Source organism: Helianthus annuus, chromosome 8 (assembly GCF_002127325.2).
Source record: "Helianthus annuus cultivar XRQ/B chromosome 8, HanXRQr2.0-SUNRISE, whole genome shotgun sequence".
Taxonomy (NCBI): domain Eukaryota; kingdom Viridiplantae; phylum Streptophyta; class Magnoliopsida; order Asterales; family Asteraceae; genus Helianthus; species Helianthus annuus.
Window position 1 is genome coordinate 73,569,397 of NC_035440.2, and position 20,648 is coordinate 73,590,044.

Sequence of the window (20,648 nt, forward strand, 5' to 3'; positions counted from 1 at the left end):
TAATCATCAAATTTCTATTTTTCAACACTAGTTTATCAAATTATTAACTAGGGTTGTTCCTAAACATGGATTTCATCACAATAACACTCATAGATTCAACATTCATTCCAGAATTTCGATTATGATTGTTCATCATAATTTCAAAGTATCACTAAATATCAAAATTTAACATACCTTGTGATCCCCATGCTTAGGTGATCATGAATTTGTGTTCATGCATTGATTTGAGGCTAGAATTAACCTCCAATTTGATGAATTTAGCTTGAGTTAGGGTTTTGGCTCCAAAAGAGCCTCCTGGTCGTACGACATACACCCACCTAGTGTGTGTGTTATGTCTAATTTTTGTTTATAAAACTTAAGTTTCTTTGTTCCAACTTTGGTCCCTTTAGTTCCAACTTTTTATAAAAGGTTTACTAGTCCTTGTTTTTCTTTATTGTTTTCACTTAACTACACTTTGCTAACTAGGTTAATTATTCCTAGTTAACTTAGTTGGTTTCCGGGAGTTAGAACCCGTTTTATTTTAAGTCCCGTTAACTCGGGCTTCCTATAAGCTTTGTTTTCTCAAAAGCTTTTATTCTCTTTTTATTTTAATATTAGGATTATTGTTTAAGTCCTAATATTTCTATCGGGTTACATTTTACCACTAACGGTATTTTACCCGTCTCTTAGTATTAACCCGGGGCGGACCTCTAGTTTACACGGGCGTAGCCCGGGCTACGGCTCAAGTTTTTACGAGTAGTGTAAATTTTTTTTTTTTTCCGATTTTTATACACAGGACACCCCTGAACAAGTACGAGGACACCCCTAAAAGATTTTGGGATACCCCTGAGTTGAAGGTCTAGTTCAGCCACTGGTATTAACAGGGTTTGATTACCAAACCCGTTTCCGGGGTGTTACACATTAACAATCCTTCCACTAAATCTACTTTATAGTTACGCTAAAAAGAATTACATTATAAAATACAATAAAACCTTTTATTTTGTATCTTTTTAAAATTGTATCTACTTTAAAATTTTAAAATAATTAAAAAATAATAATTAAATTATAAAACCAAAACTTATCCAAAATTTATACAAATTGAATTTGTATCAATTATTTATGTATATAATTATTTTTTTAAAATTTTGAATTTATATGTATCCTCTCCTGACTTCGACCACGATTGATGAGATTATTGCTCAGCTATATGCCCTTGAGTTAGAAGCAAATCCAAATCTAAGGAGGTATAAAACTATTATTTTAAAAAAGGAGGTATAAAAAGTAAAAAAATGCATTTAGCTAACCCAAAATAAACACTTTAATTTATTAAATCAAAATTATTACAAGTTGTCACACATAATAATATCGTCCTATATAGGACATGATACACAAAATCAAGGAATGAAGTCTTATCTTTATCGTTAACTATTAACGACTCGACAATTTGTCCTGACTTCTCCTTGACCACCGGTGAGAACTTCAACAGCTCCCATTTTAACCATGGACATGGCAAATTGAGCAAAGAAAAGTTTTGGGTTTTCTAAAATTTTTGCCACCGAAGCTGATTGACGGTTTGTGAGTAATGCCGCATCAGATACGAATAGACCTTTATGTTGGTTTAACGCCCGGTAGTAGTCTGAATCAAACGAGAGAGAGCTGTTAGGATCCATTTCAAGAGCGGTGCTTGGATTGATAGGGTTTGGGCATAGGTTCCTCAATGTTTGTGCATAAGTAGGGTCAAGAGACGGGTCAGCATCTCCGACTCCTGTAAAGTTGTAGAGTCTTCGGGCGACGAGGGTGCAATGTGAGATCCCAATTGTGTGTGCCCCTAGTTAAATTATACATAACTTTAGTTAATAACAAAAAGATGTTGTAGAAAAGAAGTATATAGAGGTATGTATTTATGCATGCGTGCATGCATACACATGTACATATATATACATGTACATATATATACATACGTGTGTATGTTGCATGCACATACCGAAGAATGTTGATTTTGGTTTAGGATTCAGCTATAAGTATTTTTAGACTTTTTTTGGAGGTTCTTGTACTCCTAAAACTTCGAAAAATGCCTTGAAATACGTAGCTGAATCCTAAACCACTTGTTAATCCAAAAGAATCATATATAGAAAGATTGTATACCTGAAAGTGTCACGAGGTCGTTAAGGTTAAGGCCTTTGGTTCCAAATTGGTTTAAGAGGGTAGTGAAATTAGCGTTTGCAGATGGTAAATTCCCACCAACTTCTGATGCCAATGAAACTCTTCCATCTTTCCTTCCCGTAAAAACCGGCCACATTTCCCTTCGAAACTGCAATTTTCATTGACGAAGAAACCAAGATTTTTATAAACACAACAACGTTTTGAAAGGCCCACCCCCTTCACCAAAAAAAATGAAAAAAAAAAAAAAGAAACACAAGTTACTTGGAATGAAACCGCATCTCTAGCTGCTAGGGCGACAATGTCCGCACAAGAAACAGTTCCGGGACAATTGGCTTCCAACTTTGTCTTTATTTCATCAATTACTTCGTACCCAGAAATAGATCTGTTTGGTCCAGCAGTCTTTTCTGTTGTTGTGTTTTGAGTAGGATCCAGTAGAATTGATCCATCACATCCCTGAAATTTCAAAGGTTATCATTTGTAACACGCAACAAGTAAACAACTCAAACTATTCTAAATCTAAACTTAGCAAGCTTGAATCCACTAAACAATATACGGTAGCCATAAAGACCATGGATTACATATTTTTAGAAAAATGGTGTTTTCGAATGACTATTTGGGAAGGGTAGTATAAATGTTCTTTGGAAATAAATGAACCTAACGACTTTAGGTGAATTGGCACCTGGCAAAAACGGCTTCATTCAAAACAAGTCACAGTTATCGAATGTGACCTCAACTAATTAAAGTCGTTATTGACAAATGCGACTTCACCTAAAGCCGTTGTTGACAAGTGTGACTTTACTCAAAAAAAAAAAATTCATCTTGAGATATACGAGCTCCACGAAGTTGCGCCTCCCAAGTGTGACTACACTATAAATTATGAAAAAGATTACACCAAAATAGTTTAACTAAAAACACCAGTTTTCCCAAAATATATGAATAAATAGATGGTTGGTTAGTTACCCTAACAAAACAGTCATGGTAATGAAGCCTTAGAAGCTTGGCAGCCATGGCAGGATCTGCAGAAACCTTGCTCCATACAATATCCCTAACTGTATTTTCAACCGAAACCGAACGACATAGATTCTGATAATATTTCATCTTCAAGCCACCACCCTTCCCATGGCCCTTCCCATGAGCACCACCCATGCACCCAACCAACAAAATGGAAGCAACCAAAAGTACAAGGATGTTTTTCCTCATCTTTCCTAGTTTTATTGGTTCTTCACTTGATGTTTTGTGTGTTTGAGACTATCTTCTGTTCCTTTATATAGACATAACAATGTCAACGACTGAAATTAGACATAGCAAGTATCGATTAAAATATATGTTGCCAATATAGTTTTGAACACTAATGTGAATGATCATTAATTAAAAGGTTTGATCTAACAATAATATGTTCAAGACACAATGTTAATATATATGAAATGCGTGTGTTTGAAAAACAAGGTTGGCGAATCATGGAGTGCGTATATCAATTATTTGTTTAACAATGAATAATATGAATGGTTGAATAAATCAACCAAGATTATCTTCTTTTTTGATATATTTTAAACTTTTTTAAATGTAAATTGGGCAAGATTATTCTACAATAAGATGTATGCGTCTTTATAAAAACAGTAGTCTGGTATGTATACAAAATTAGCAATTAAGTGACAATTAGAGATCTAAACCAGAAAAGCTGTTTGTAAACTACTCGAGATCAGCTCGTTAAAAACTTCAATTGATATGAACTTAAATGAGTTTGAGCCCGATCTTAGACCTACCATTAAGCTCATTTTATAAATTAGCCTGACCACGAGATCCACTTGTCGAGCTCAAGTAGGCTCGAGATCATATGTTGTTTGTAGAATTTTTATTTGATATATTAAATGTACATTTAAATATACATAATAATGATTACTATATATAAAAATAACTAAATAACATTTCTTATGTTATATATAAGAATTACAATTATAAATACATTAAAATAATTATAAATATAGTAATAAATAAAAAAAACAAACATGTTGACTCTAAACCATACATGAGGTTGAAAAATTATTTATAACGCGTGATGATTTTATAACGCGTGATAAACAAAGAAATCCCACTGTCACCATACTTCTATCACGCGTGGAAGATGTTGAAAAGTATAACGCGTGATGAATTGATTTTGTGTGAGCAATTGTTGGTTGGGGGGAAATTGTTGAGTGTGGTGGTGAGTGATGACCAATGCCACTAAAAAAATTGTGAGTAATGAAAAAATGGTTGATAAAATGGTGGAACTTGATTGGATGCTTGTGAGTGATAGAATTCTATCACTAGTGACACCAAAAGTTAAAACAAGCCAAGTTTAACATTAGAAAAGCTCAATATACAAAGCGACAATACTTTGGTCAATCTTCTTCTTATGGTATGATGTGTAGTAGGAAGCAAAGGTGTAATGGAGAATATAAATCATATTAAAAAGTACCTTCTAATAACACAAAACTCCGAGAATTTAGTAAATATTCATAAAACTATTAATATTAATAATAACAACAATGATCAATAAAATCTGTTATTGGCAATTAACTGCAAGCCAACACCGTTCGCCAACATGACATCTCGAATGACGTTTCGTCTCTTGATGAGGAAACAAACCCAAATTTATTTATGTTCTGTCCATGTTGAGATTATAATTGTTTGTTTGAAACAACCAAAAGAATTCTGCGACTGAAATATATGTAACGAAGGAAATGATAAAAGACCAACTATGTTAAAACTTAAAATTACGTACTACAAAATAAATAATTTGTGGAAACCACGTTCAAGAGGTGCTCGTCTATTTCCATTATTATCTATTTGTTGATTGTAGTTTGTACTAGAGTAGTTATAACATTAATATTATATCTATTTATATATCATATTTGACTTAAGCTCCTTTTATATACTATGATGAATAATTAATATAACTAAGTTTGAAGGGATAACATCGAATAATAATCCAATTCTATCCAACCCCGTGGGTTATGAAGTCGGTTATTATGTTCGGATATATAGAGGGTCAACAAGGGTTCCAACGCGTAAACCTAATAGATTAAGCCTCACAACACTATTTCGGAACCATGGCTCTAGACAAGCATACATTACAATCAAGACCGAAGCCATGGGTCCACCATAACATTTAGGGTTGTCTGTTTAGCTTTTAATGAGTCTCATAATGGTTCAGATCTCTTACTGGTTCAACACTTAATGGTTCAGACTGTTTGTTTCGCGAGCAGATATCTGAATGCTTCAAAAATTTGTCTCTAAATGGTTAAACATTATACCGAGTCTGAATTATTAGGACCTCTAATCTGAATTGGTCAGACATTTCTCTGAACGACTAATCATTATACTGGCTCTTAATGGTTTAGACTTCTTACTGGTTCATAACTTAATAGTTCAGCACTTAACCATTCAGCACTTTAACTAGCATATCCAAGTATTTAGACTATCCAACTCCGGATCATAACACACTTAAAACTTGGGATATATTGTTGGTAATTTACAGACTTCAAGTCACAAGTCGGTGAACTTGAGCGACGAGCGATGGCTTAAGACTGAGGTACCAATTAGCGGATATCGGAACCAAGAAGGATTTCCGAATCGGATTATCTTTTTAGACTCAAGGGATCAGAAGTGTTTTTATTTTATTTTATCTTTGAACAGTGAACTTCATTAAACCGACCACACCCGAAAACTGGGGGCTAAACAAACATATACCAACTTACATAATTACAAATTTACACCATTCCTCCCACGAAGCGATACTAGGCTTTAGGCCCAACCCACACCAATCCCTAGCTATAAAAGGGTGACATACACACACTCACACCATTTTCACACACACTCACCCTCTATCCTCACCCACTTTTTCTCTGCTCTCTCTATCTCTCTAACATACTCGACGACCGGAATCCGGCCGGCCATTGGCGGAGCAGTGGAGGCGACACGGCGGTGGTCCGACACCTTTTTCCAGCGCGTAACGGCGCGTACCCCCTAAAATGAACGTCCTGAGCACGATTCTGGCATCGGTTTTTCCGTTTGAGCGACGGTAGTGGTAGTTTTGAACTCCAACATCCGCGATTCAGATTTCACTCCGGTAAGCACTCCTAACCCCTGTTCTTCGTCCAGATCTATGTAGATCCCCTTAGTTCCGGTTGGATATAATGTTGGAAGTGGTGTGAGGCGGTAGTGGTGGTTCCGGCATGGGGGTGGCGTCGATTGGAGGTGGCGGTGAGTGGTGGTATAAGGGTGTGGCTATCTTGGTGGAGGGAACGGACGGTGACGTGGTGGCGTTAGTGACCGACAGCGGCGGTAGTCGGCGGTGGTTGTTTTGGGTCAGTTTTGGTTCGGTTTGGGTCTACCAGGAACAGTGGCGGAACTAGCCCATTAAATCAGGGGCATCCCAAACAAAATTTACCGTGCAATCATACAATGTAAAAAAAGCGACAATAAATAAATAAAGTAAAACAAATACCTAACCAACTAGGCCACAATTTCAATAATATTATCAATAATTTGGGCAATTAGGCCCTATTTTAATCGGGCTCCCTTATTCCACAAGTTTGGGTTGGTTAGGGGTATCCTTGTATTATTTTATGGGTATCTGATGTAGCGTGTGTTATGATAACAAAGAATAAAGCATGTTGATTCTGCAAATACCCGTGATGATCTTCCCCAAACCCCTAAAATTCAACCCAACGGGCAGAGAATTTGAAGTGAAAAATGAGTAAATTTGAAATTGATTTCTGACCATCCAAATTACAAGAGCAACATATAAATAAAGACAGAAATTCAAAATGGGCCACAAAAACGCCATGGGCCAAACACAAGCCCAAAACCAAAATGCATAAAATACCGAAAAACATAAAAAGATAGATAACTCATAGAAATAAACGTTTTTGGGGCCGAACAATGATCTAAACCGCCACACTTGGGCCTGCATCCATATCCTTGGTCAGTGGCGGACCCAGAACTTTTTAACTGGAGGGTCGTAATAGAATTTTCATATATTTTTTTAATTTGTTAGGTTTATCAACCATTCTATTTTTATTAAAAAATTTAGGATGAATGCTCGATGCTTGATTTGAGATTTTTACCTATCTTAAAAAACATCTAATTTTTGCCTTATCTTAAAAAAACATCTCTACTTCTCTGTTACATTTATATATCTTTTTAATGTTATCATACAAATATCTATGACAAATTATATAAAGTGAATATCCCAATCAAATAAATTGATAAACAGATAAAGTGTGTAGAAAGTAATAAAATAATTAAAAGAACTTTATTCACACATACATTAGTAAATTACACTTTGAAATCTGCATTTAGCATTGAAAGTGGAAGAGCCAAAGATCAATGGGTGTGCAACATTATTACTTTCTCTGACTCTAGTCTAAAGAGCCTATCAAATTATAGGTATTAAAAAGATATGTTAAACCAACAAGCCCCTTCTCTTTCCCGTTTACTTGTTCTCTTCTTCAACAGACTCTTCAAGTTACAGAAGTCCCCGGTGACTCACCGGAAAAATTCAAATCTCGCTATGTCACTCTTTTTCTTCACTTTAACGGTTCTACGTAATACATTTTGAAGGGTCCAACTAGAAAAAGGTTTCTCTACTAGATAAAACTGAAAAAAATAAATAAAAAAACACTACGAATACGCACTTGAGCCGAAGCCCGTGCTATGGCTGCTAAAGCATTGGGTCCGCCCCTGACCAGGAAGACAGAACAACTTCAGCCTCAATTCAGTCTCGGTGCAGTCTCGGTTTGGTTAGGGCCAGTTGAGTGTGTCTCGAGCAGATTGGGTCATGAAATACACGGGTCAACGGGTTAAACTCAGTCAACATTAGGTCTCGGTTCGGATTCGGTCATGTAAGTGCACCTTTTGATAATACATGCTGGTTTCTGCAAAGAGAAGATACTTCAGGGTCTGTTTTGTAATTGAAGAATAGTTCAAGTCTTTTATGTATTGTCCGAGTTTGTAAAGATTGTATGGTGTTCGAATTTCTATGTATAAATTCGGACTAGCTTTTGTCAGAGTTTATTTTAGGGTTTCAGATTTGTGTTATCCGTATTTGATATATATTCGGACTAGGTTATTCAGGTTTTGCTTGTCCAAATTTGTTTATGTTATATCCAGAACTGAAGTGTTCCGGATTTGGTCATTGTATAAATACTCAGTGAATGAATGCAATGATCACGAGTTTTGAGAATTATCTTTCTATGCAAGCAACTTTCTAGTGTGAGAAACAAAACCCTAATTACTTTATGTGGATAATCTGTGAATACTAAGTGTATTCACAGATTGATTCTCATCTCTGTTCTTCTACACCTTCTGTCTCGTGACCTACGTAGTGGTATGCTTCGCGTGGTGGATTTCGCAGACCACATGAGTCGGTTGTTGGAGTGAGAGATCCTATTCGAGTGTTCGAGATTCGTAGGCGGCCTTACAACTGGTATCAGAGCAGGCTCTATATAGAGAGTGCTCTTACCGCTGTAGGTTTTCGAGTTAGAGGTTAGATTTCTAGATCGGTTTTGTTTGTTCTAGAGGGTTTTTTATTTTCTAGGTTCTTCATCTTTGTCTTATGGTTTTCATCTTGAGTTTTCATGATGAATGGTGATTAGGTTTTAGTATTGAGTGATTGTTCTTGATTAGATTGTTGAGATTATGTTCAGATTGTGTCAGATCTAAAAGTTTCTACAAATTCTCTAGGTTTTTGCCGAAAAGGTGAAGAAGATTGCTGAGGTAAGCATCTGTCAGATTTATTTTTGGATTTTTACCCAGTCCGAATTTGTTCATCTGTCCGTATTTGTTACTCCCATATTATTGATGATCTAATGTGAAGTCACGCTTGGGAAATAAATTCGAAAGCTGGTTACTTGGATACTGATCCGAATTTAGACACTCCGGAGTTTCAGTGCGAGCTTACAGTGTCCGAATTTGGGGAATTATCTAGTCCGAATTTGGATTTTCTCCTGTCTGAATTTGGAATCTGTGTTTGTGTCCGAATTTACTGATCTTGTTCATCCAAATTTGTAGAGCTTAGATTTTCACTGGTCCGAATTTGTTATAGTGCCCATAGTCTGAATTTGTTTGAGTCCTCAATTCCGAATTTGTGGAGTTTCAGTCTGTCCGAATTTAGGTTCATTGTGTCTGGGTTTGTTGAGTCAGAGTTTGTTAATCCTTTTGTTTGGTCTGAATTTGTTGTTAGTGTGTCTAGTATCCGAGTTTGTTGGTTAGTTTTTGCTATTCCGAATTTGTTTACAGGGTAGTGTTTTGTTTGTGTCCAAATTTGTTCATCAGGTTACTGATCCGGGTTTTTAGTAAGTCTCTGATTCTCTCTGGACTTAAGAGATTGTTGGAAAGTGTTAACTGTTTCTGTAACCAAATCTTTTGTTACTAAAATTTGTGAACATGGCAAATAATTTAACCAATGTGGTTCAAAATATAAAACACAACAATGAGGTTGGAAGAAGCGACAAACCTCCAGTATTGCTAAATGAACTAGATTATCCATAATGGAAAGGTCGTTTCTAGAGGTGCATCAAAGCTAAAGACTTAAAAATGTGGTTTTGTATGACATCAAGTCATGGTGTTCCACCAATTCAAACTTTAACAATTACCAGTTAACTTGCATTAATTGACGATCAAAGAAAGTATTACGAATGTGAAGAAAAAGCCATGTCTTTGATCACGATGTCTTTGCCACAATCAATCCTTCACACGTTTGGTAGGAAAAACTCATCAAAGGAGATGTGGGTTAGTCTAAGTGAAAGGTATGAAGGGAATGAATTGTTCAAGACACAATTTGTGGTTTTAAGGCCACGAAAAATTAATCTCTAGATGACTTGGTCAACAGATTTTATCATCTATTAAGTGAATTGGATCGTAGCCAACCAAGATTGTATACTGAATTTGAGAAGGTGGAAAAGTTCCTTAATTGCTTACCGAAGCAATGGAACATGTTTACTGCTTTAATCAAAGAAAGTCCACAATACGAAGAACTTACTCTTGAGCAGGCTATTCAGAAGATGAAAGGTTATGAGTGGACCTTAGAAGATCAATATTTTGATTTCGAAAACCTTCAAGATCCTACATTGTATCGAGCCAAACAAGTTGAAAAAGGAAGTAGTGCGGGTGTAGCTCTTTTTTCAGAAAATACTACTCAAGGAGAATTTATGAATCAAAGCGCATTTGTATGTAACAATAGTGGAAGTGGTGTTGATGGAACTCAGATGCCTCAGGGAACTTCGTCTTCGAATGCTAGTGCTAGGTAAAATATGCAAAATATAAATGTGCCTAAGCATGATCCTGAATCTATAAAACTCATCGAAGAAATCTTGAGTCTTCTGGCATCATTTATGACTGCATATGAAAACTTTGTTATGGGAAAACTCACTAGATGAAGATTTCGATCAGATTGACCAGGAGGAAATGGACGAGTTAGATTTGCAATTGAATATGGCATTGTTGGTTCGAAGAGCTAAGAAATTTCTTCAATAAACTGGAAAGAGTTTTATTGTTGGTAACACAAAGACACGCATGGGAGTAGATATGACCATGGTTGTAAAACAAGGTTTCCAAGGCCGAGTAGTCGCTACAAGGTAAGCTGCAGAGACGACTTTCTTCAACTCCGCCTGATTACTCAGAATCAATCAAACGCGATCAACCTCAGCCAAAACAGGATCTTGTAGGTCAACTCTGGGCGTGTTTGACTTAAAAAATAATAAAACATAATTTCTATACCTATCAAGTTAAAGAATTAATATAGTTTTCACGTATTTTGTTATAAATATTAGTAAATTTATGTTATTTGACATATATTAAAATTCTGAAAACTAATTTCTTTATAATTTAATATGTCCGAGTACTCCCCGAGTACTCTCCGCCTAGGGAGCGCCTAACGACTTTTGCAACCATGCATATGACCAAAGTAAAGTTTTTTAATTGTGGTATCTATGGTCATTATGCGAGAGAATGCCACAACCCAAAACGAGTAAGACAGAATAGAGAAGGTAACAATATTCACGAAAGCTCATCAAGATCTAACAACAACAGTGTGACAACTCGTATTTCCGAACTTATACATGTGCTTAATGTAACGTATGTGAACTTGGAGTAATTATTTGATATGTTAATTTAATGAGATGATATGTGTTATATGTTATGTGAGTGTATGTATTATGTAAACGCACAACACAACCCAACCGCACAAGTCATTCGGGCTATACAACTTGAACTCTGATCTATAGGGCAGCCCAAGTTCGGGTTCGGCCCATCCCCATTAGTTCGGTTAACACAAAAGATGTTAGTACCCATCTCACACTTTACCAAAACACTTCACACACACAAACCCTAGCTCTCTTCCTTCTCTCTAGAACTTGACGGCAACACACACCTTCTCTCTCGAAGATTTTTCTTGTTCGGATCAATCATTTATTCCATCCTCCTCTCAATCGGTTAGTGTTCATCTTGTTATGATTCCATGATTGATATAATGATTAAGTGTTGTATATTATGATGAACAATGATGTTTATGTGATTATGCTCATGTAGATCGAATCACTTGAGTAGGGTGCTTAAACCGAATTAGGGTTGATGTTTATGTGATGATATTCTTGATTCAGATGCATGTAATCGGCTGTATATTCATGAAATCGGACCAAACAATAGGATTTGATAAGTTATTGTTCATATATGGACTATGTAGTCATTAGGGTTCATATGAATGGAATGATTAAAAACCTTGTTTGGTCGATTATTGGTTAAGTTGAAACTGGTGAGTTGTTGATTGTTAACCACGAAAATAGGAAACTGCTTGATTGCTTTGACTGATTTAATGTATGATTGGTAACTGTTGATTTTCTATAAATGATATGCATAATATCCGGATAATGAAACTAATCGCACAAGACTGAATACACAAGTGCAGTCGCACAAGATGATCCAGTCGCACAAGAGGTCCCCAGTCGCACAAGACTGTTGGATCGCACAAGTTGTTATATTTGCTTAACTGTTGGGCCGGGTATACTTGTTGGGCTGGACTAGTTCCAATCGCACAACCCAAATGGATCGCACAAGCCGTCCGGATCGCACAAGACCTATATCTATTTATTGGGCCATATTCTGTTGGGATTGATTTTGGGCCGGGTTATTCTATTAGGTTTCATTTAGTGAATCACACAAGGCTTGGGTTAATGAACTTGTATGAGCCCAATACATCTTAAATCGTACAAGTGTGAAAATGCTATGTTCTTGACTATTATGTGTTTGCCATGATCTATATGTGTCCTTTATATGTTAGCTTATGTGATACGTACGTGCACTACTCGAAACCAAAACCTGACTTGTATGGTAACCATGTTAGGACGTGGTTGACCACTAGCAGCTAGACTTAACCTTTCTGTGTATCTGCCGAGCAAACCAAGGTGAGTTCACACTCTTACCAAGGCATGGGATTCCCGGGGTTGGGAATGGGATTGAAGGAATGAGATTGAACAAATACTTGTACTTACACTGTTACTAGACTATCTACCATCGTCCTCGGATGTGAAGGATACATACGTAAAACCTACGTATACTTGTACTCGTCACTTTCCTAAGGATGCGAAGGGCACTTACGTAAAACCTACGTAAACTTATATTCACTACTGCCTCGGGTTGTGACAGGCACTTACGTAAAACCTACGTAAACCTTGTACGTACTACTGTTCTCGGGTTAAGAAGAACACTTATGGTTACAAATAGTCTAGTGTATATACAAATATGGGAAGCCCCCACTAATAGAACATACTATCGGCCTAGTAAAGCCACATGTTACGAAAAGAACTTACTATTACGAACTTACTTATTGTGAACTCGCTCAACTAGTTGTTGACTCTCTGTTACATGCCTTGCAGGACCATAGGTACATGGAGCTTGCACGGGAGGCGTGACCGTTGTGGGCACATGGACTGTTGAGTTCCATGTTAAACATTTACATTATGAGAACTTGATACTTATGTTGGATTTTTACATTAATGCTTCCACTACACAATTGATTATGTTTGGTTTTGAAAACACCTTTCGTATTGATGAATGGCATTTACTATTTACTCTTATGTTCAATATGATTGGTGGCTTGATTCTGGTCATGTCACGCCTCCAAGCGGTGGTACTCCGCGAGTGGATTTTTGGGGGTGTGACAGATTGGTATCAGAGCCATTGGTTATAGAGAACTTGGTTTTTGTAAGGGGAAAACGTTTTTTTATTAAAACCAGACTATAACCTGAACAGTGCTCTCACTGATCCACAACAACGCCTCGTTCCACGTGCAAGACTCAACATCCTAGGTAATATGGTATATGTTATATTGCCTACTTGCTAGATTACATAGAACTTTGCTCAGGGTATGCTTAGATACACATAACTACTATTGCTTGAAAACACTTGTGTGCTTACTCTTTTCTGTCATCGCATTCTTCGCGAACCTCTCTCTCGTTATTGTTACCTTTGCTATGAAGATCATGTCTAGACGTATTAACATGACTCAAGCCCAGTTGACGGCTCTCATTAACGAACAAGTTGCTGCGACACTTGCAGCCGCACAGGCAGGAGGTATATCCTGCAGTCGTAACTCACACTAGGATCTCTAGATCCTACACTCCTAAAACCAACTCTTGTGCTTAACCTTGTCCTATTCTTATACACAACAGGTCAACACGCTCAGCAACCTATTTGCACTTTCAAGAACTTCATGGACTATCGTCCAAGCACATTCAGTGGCACTGATGGAGCAGTGGGACTCCTCCATTGGTTTGAAAAGCTCGAGTCGGTGTTTGAGATGTGTGAATGCCCTGAGGCTCGCAGGGTGAAGTACGCCACTGGTACTTTAGAAGGAATTGCGCTGACTTGGTGGAACGCGCAAGTTCAGATATTAGGGTTGGAAGCTGCTAACGCCACCCCTTGGAATGATTTTAAGGAACTCATCAAACGGGAATACTGCACACGTGATGACATCCACAAGTTGGAGGTGGAGCTCTATCATCTGAAAATGACAGGGTCGGAAATTGAGGCGTATACGAAATGGTCAAACGAGCTGGCCATCTTGTGTCCAACTATGCTGGACCCTCCAGTCAAGCGCATTGAGTTGTACCTCAAGGGGCTAGCGCTAGAAATTCAGAGCCATGTGACATCGGCTAACCTCGACAATATCCAAGACATTCAACGTCTTGCTCTCGCCTCACGGATCAGGCAGTGGAACAGAACAGGCTGCCTAAACGTATCAGCGCTACTACTACCGCTACCACTTCTGCTACTCCTGCTACTCCCAGTGACAACAAGAGAAAATGGGAGGGGGATTCCAGCAAGGGTTCAGCTTCAGTTCAGTCTCAGGTTCAGCAGCGAAAGACTGACAACTACCAGAGTCCCAGTCAGCAGTCTTCTGGTAGTCACGGGCAGAGAAGATATCAAGGAAATCACCCAAGGTGCAACAATTGCAACAGACATCACAGTGGCCAGTGTAACAAGGGACGCTGTCAGAGGTGTCTCAAGATGGGTCATGAGGCCAAGGATTGTAGGAGCCCACGGCCTGTAACTCAGAACCAGCAGCAGCAGCAGACACCGCAGAATCAGCAGCAGGGCAACAAGGGATGTTTTCATTGTGGCGCTGAAGGTCACTTCAAAAGACACTGCCCCCAGTTAAACCGAAACCAGAACAACAACAACAATAATCAAGGCAATGGGAAAAACAACGGGGGAAATAACAATGATGGGAACAACGGCGCTAGGGGTCGTGCATTTATGCTAGGGCAGGGTGATGCCAGGAATGATCCCAACGTAGTTATGGGTAAGTTTCTTCTCGACGACTTTTATGTTACTGTATTATTTGATTCGGGTGCGGATACCAGTTATATGTCTCTGAAAGTTAGTCAAATGCTCAAACGTACACCGCACTTCTGAACACTAAACACGTCGTAGAGTTAGCTAATGGTAAAAACCTAGAGGCCACACACATAGTTCAGGGTTGTAATCTTATCCTCGATGGTCAGACTTTCTTGATCGACCTCATTCCTATAGTTTTGGGTAGTTTCGACATCGTCATTGGGATGGATTGGTTATCCCAACAGCAAGCAGAGATCTTATGCAGGGAGAAGATAGTTCGTATTCCTCATCTTGGTAAAGAACCTCTCGAAGTTCAAGGCGACAAGAGTGGTGCCGTGGTTGGCCTCATCTCCTTCCTGAAGGCCCAGAAGTGTTTACGAAAGGGCCACACTGCCATCTTGGCACTTGTTACTGACGCATCAACGAAAGAGAAGAGATTGGAGGATATCCCAGTTGTACGTGATTTTCCTCAAGTGTTTCCTGAAGACTTACCTGGTCTACCGCCTCATCGCCAAGTCGAATTCCAGATTGAACTAGCTCCAGGAGCAGCACCAATAGCTCGTGCACCGTATCGCTTAGCTCCAACCGAACTAGAAGAACTGTCTAAACAACTACAAGAGCTCTTGGATAAGGGTTTTATTCGTCCTAGCTCTTCGCCTTGGGGAGCTCCAGTACTATTTGTAAAGAAGAAGGACGGTACCTTCCGTATGTGCATAGATTACCGCGAACTGAACAAGGTGACAGTGAAGAACCGCTATCCTCTTCCACGAATTGATGACTTATTCGACTAGTTGCAAGGGTCGAGCTACTACTCTAAGATAGACCTGAGGTCAGGTTATCATCAGCTGAGAGTCTGGGATGAGGACGTCTCCAAAACCGCATTCAGAACCCGTTACGGCCACTACGAGTTTCTTGTCATGCCATTCGGGTTGACAAACGCACCGGCAGTCTTCATGGATCTTATGAACAGGGTGTGCAAACCCTACCTAGATAAGTTTGTGATTGTCTTCATCGACGACATCCTGATCTACTCTAAGAGTCAGGAGGAACACGAGCAGCATTTACGACTTATCTTGGAACTTCTTCGAAAGGAACAACTGTATGCCAAGTTTTCAAAATGCGACTTCTGGCTTCGTGAAGTCCACTTTCTAGGCCATGTGGTAAACAAGGATGGGATTCATGTGGATCCATCCAAGGTAGATTCGATTAGGAACTGGCCTGCACCGCGTACACCAACGGAAATACGCCAATTCTTGGGTTTGGCGGGTTATTACAGAAGATTTATTAAAGACTTCTCCAAGATTGCACAGCCGCTTACACTACTGACACAGAAAGGTGTTACTTATCCATGGGGCAATACTCAGGAAACAGCTTTCCAACACTTAAAGGATAGACTCTGCAGCGCACCTATTCTCTCACTGCCAGAGGGCACAGACGATTTTGTGGTTTATTGCGACGCAGCCATCCAGGGTCTTGGATGTGTGTTAATGCAGTGCGACAAGGTCATTGCTTATGCCTCGCGCCAACTCAAGGTTCATGAACGGAACTATACTACGCACGATTTAGAGCTGGGAGGTGTTGTGTTTGCACTTAAGATATGGCGACATTACCTGTACGGTACCAAGTGCACTATCTACACCGATCACTGGAGTCTCGAGCATATCTTCAAGCAGAAGGAATTGAACATGCGTCAACGTCGATGGGTCGAGCTACTTAATGATTACGAATGTGCCATCAAGTACCATCCGGGCAAAGCCAATGTGGTGGCTAACGCCCTCAGTCGGAAAGACACTACGCCTAGAAGCGTACGAGCATTGCAACTCACTATTCAGTCTAGTCTTCCTACACAGATACGAGATGCTCAGGTGGAAGCATTGAAACCAGAAAACGTCAGGCCAGAAGCCTTACGCGGCTCAAGGCAACGATTAGAATAGAAGGAAGACGGTGCCTATTATGTAACGGGGCGTATTTGGGTCCCACTATATGGCGGTTTACGAGAACTTGTAATGGACGAAGCACATAAGTCTCGCTACTCGGTACATCCAGGTTCGGATAAAATGTACCACGATCTCAGCACTACATATTGGTGGCCTAGCATGAAGGCCCACATAGCAACATACGTTAGCAAGTGCTTGACTTGTGCGAGAGTCAAGTCGGAATACCAGAAACCATCAGGCCTACTTCAGCAACCCAAGATACCACAGTGGAAATGGGAGGAAATTTCCATGGATTTCGTTACTGGCCTACCTAGATCCCAGCGTGGGAGTGATACAATTTGGGTGATCGTGGATCGACTCACAAAGTCTGCACACTTCCTGGCTATTAAGGAAACGGATAAGTTCTCCACTCTAGCAGACGTATATCTTAAGGAAGTTGTTTCAAGGCACGGAGTGCCAACTTCTATTATCTCTGATCGTGATGCACGATTTACTTCAGAACTGTGGCAAGCGATGCACAAATCTTTTGGCTCTCGATTAGACATGAGCACAACATATCACCCTCAGACGGATGGGCAGTCTGAGCGCACTATCCAGACTCTAGAAGACATGCTTCGGGCATGTGTTATCGATTTCGGCAGTAGCTGGGAAAAGCATCTCCCTTTAGTGGAGTTTTCGTACAATAACAGTTACCACGCCAGCATTCAAGCCGCTCCATTCGAGGCATTGTACGGACGTAAATGCCGGTCACCTCTCTGTTGGGCAGAGGTGGGGGATAGTCAAATCACAGGTCCAGAAATGGTAGTTGATGCTACTGAACGAATTGCACAGATACGGCAATGCATGGCGGCGGCTCGTGACCGTCAGAAAAGTTATGCTGATAAGCGCAGGAAACCGCTCGAGTTCCAGGTTGGGGATCGAGTGCTACTTAAAGTCTCACCCTGGAAAGGGGTAGTTTGTTTTGGCAAACGAGGCAAACTCAATCCGCGGTATGTCGGACCGTTCAAAATCATAGAAAGAATAGGAAAAGTAGCCTACAGATTAAACCTACCAGCAGAACTCGGTGCAGTTCACAACGTTTTCCACGTGTCGAATCTGAAGAAGTGTCTGTCAGATGAGACCCTCATAGTTCCTTTGAAGGAGCTCACTATCGACGAACAGTTGCGATTCGTCGAGGAACCTGTTGAAATCACGGACCGGGATGTTAAGGTCATCAAGCACACCAGAATACCTCTTGTTAGAGTTTGTTGGAACTCCCGTCGTGGCCCAGAGTTCACCTGGGAACGAGAAGACCGAATGAAAGAAAAGTATCCCCAATTGTTCGCAAACAGTACAACCACTACTAAGGCTGAAGCTACCACGGAATTTCGGGACGAAATTCCAGATCAACGGGGGGAGGATGTGACACCCCAGGAAAACCATGCAACTTAACTAGCTTCCTCAGTAAGTACGTACCAAATTTCGGGACGAAATTTCTTTCAACTTGGGGATAATGTGACAACTCGTATTTCCAAACTTATACATGTGCTTAATGTAACGTATGTGAACTTGGTGTAATTATTTGATATCTTAATTTAATGAGATGATATGTGTTATATGTTATGTGAGTGTATGTATTATGTAAACGCACAACACAACCCAACCGCACAAGTCATTCGGGCTATACAACTTGTACTCGGATCTATAGGGCAGCCCAAGTTCGGGTTCGGCCCATCCCCATTAGTTCGATTAACACATAAGGTGTTAGTACCCATCTCACACTTTACCAAAACACTTCACTCACACAAACCCTAGCTCTCTTCCTTCTCTCTAGAACTTGATGACAACACACACCTTCTCTATCGAAGATCTTTCTTGTTCGGATCAATCATTTATTCCATCCTCCTCTCAATCGGTTAGTGTTCATGTTGTTATGATTCCATGATTGATATAATGATTAAGTGTTGTATATTATGATGAACAATGATGTTTATGTGATTATGCTCATGTAGATCGAATCACTTGAGTAGGGTGCTTAAACCGAATTAGGGTTGATGTTTATGTGATGATATTCTTGATTCAGATGCATGTAATCGGCTGTATATTCATGAAATCGGACCAAACAATAGGATTTGATAAGTTATTGTTCATATATGGACTATGTAGTCATTAGGGTTCATATGAATGGAATGATTAAAAACCTTGTTTGATCGATTATTGGTTAAGTTGAAACTTGTTAGTTGTTGATTGTTAACCACGAAAATAGGAAACTGCTTGATTGCTTTGACTGATTTAATGTTTGGTAACTGTTGATTTTCTATAAATGATATGTATAATATCCGGATAATGAAACTAATCGCACAAGACCGAATACACAAGTGCAGTCGCACAAGATGATCCAGTCGCACAAGACTGTTGGATCGCACAAGTTGTTATGTTTGCTTAACTGTTGGGTCGGGTATACTTGTTGGGCTGGACTAGTTCCAATCGCACAACCCAAATGGATCGCACAAGCCGTCTGGGTCGCACAAGACCTATATCTATTTATTGGGCCGTATTCTGTTGGGATTGATTTTGGGTCGGGTTATTCTATTGGGCTTCATTTAGTGAATCACACAAGGCTTGGGTTAATGAACTTGTACGAGCCCAATACATCTTAAATCGTACAAGTGTGAAAATGCTATTATGTGTTTGCCATGATCTATATGTGTCCTTTATATGTTAGCTTATGTGATACGTACGTGCACTACTCGAAACCAAAACCTGACTTGTATGGTAACCATGTTAGGACGTGGTTGACCACTAGCAGCTAGACTTAACCTTTCTGTGTATCTGCCGAGCAAACCAAGGTGAGTTCACACTCTTACCAAGGCATGGGATTCCCAGGGTTGGGAATGGGATTGAAGGAATGAGATTGAACAAATACTCGTACTTACACTGTTACTAGACTATCTACCATCGTCCTCGGATGCGAAGGATACATACGTAAAACCTACGTATACTTGTACTCCTCACTTTCCTAAGGATGCGAAGGGCACTTACGTAAAACCTACGTAAACTTATATTCACTACTGCCTCGGGTTGTGACAGGCACTTACGTAAAACCTACGTAAACCCCCGCGTACCACTGTCCTCGGGTTGAGAAGGACGCTTACGTAAAACCTACGTAAACCTTGTACGTACTACTGTTCTCGGGTTAAGAAGAACACTTATGGTTACAAATTGTCTAGTGTATATACAAATATGGGAAGCCCCCACTAATAGAACATACTATTGGCCTAGTAGAGCCACATGTTACGAAAAGAACTTACTATTACGAACTTACTTACTGTGAACTCGCTCAACTAGTTGTTGACTCTCTGTTACATGCCTTACAGGACCATAGGTACATGGAGCTTGCACGGAAGGCACGACCGTTGTGGGCACATGGACTGTTGAGTTCCATGTTAAACATTTACATTATGAGAACTTGATACTTATGTTGGATTTTTACATTAATGTTTCCGCTACACAATTGATTATGTTTGGTTTTGAAAACACCTTTCGTATTGATGAATGACATTTACTATTTACTCTTATGTTCAATATGATTGGTGGCTTGATCCTGGTCATGTCACGCCTCCGAGCGGTGGTACTCCGCGGGTGGATTTTTAGGGGTGTGACAAACAGTTCAACTCTATCCAATACAACGCTAGCCACTCCTCAGTCAGCCTC

The 20,648-nt window shown here is 39.4% G+C and overlaps 1 protein-coding gene across 1 annotated transcript; it reads right to left on the minus strand.

Moving 5' to 3' along the window:
* Positions 1 to 1,279: 1,279 nt before the first annotated feature.
* Positions 1,280 to 3,380, minus strand: LOC110873047 (peroxidase 24). The gene is made up of 4 exons (XM_022121972.2): positions 3,103 to 3,380; positions 2,404 to 2,595; positions 2,125 to 2,290; positions 1,280 to 1,807 (listed from the first exon to the last, which is right to left on the minus strand). Exons 1-4 carry the CDS (start codon positions 3,340 to 3,342, stop codon positions 1,401 to 1,403), a joined length of 1,005 nt encoding a protein of 334 aa, XP_021977664.1. The 5' UTR covers positions 3,343 to 3,380; the 3' UTR covers positions 1,280 to 1,400.
* Between the last annotated feature and the right edge of the window lie 17,268 nt (positions 3,381 to 20,648).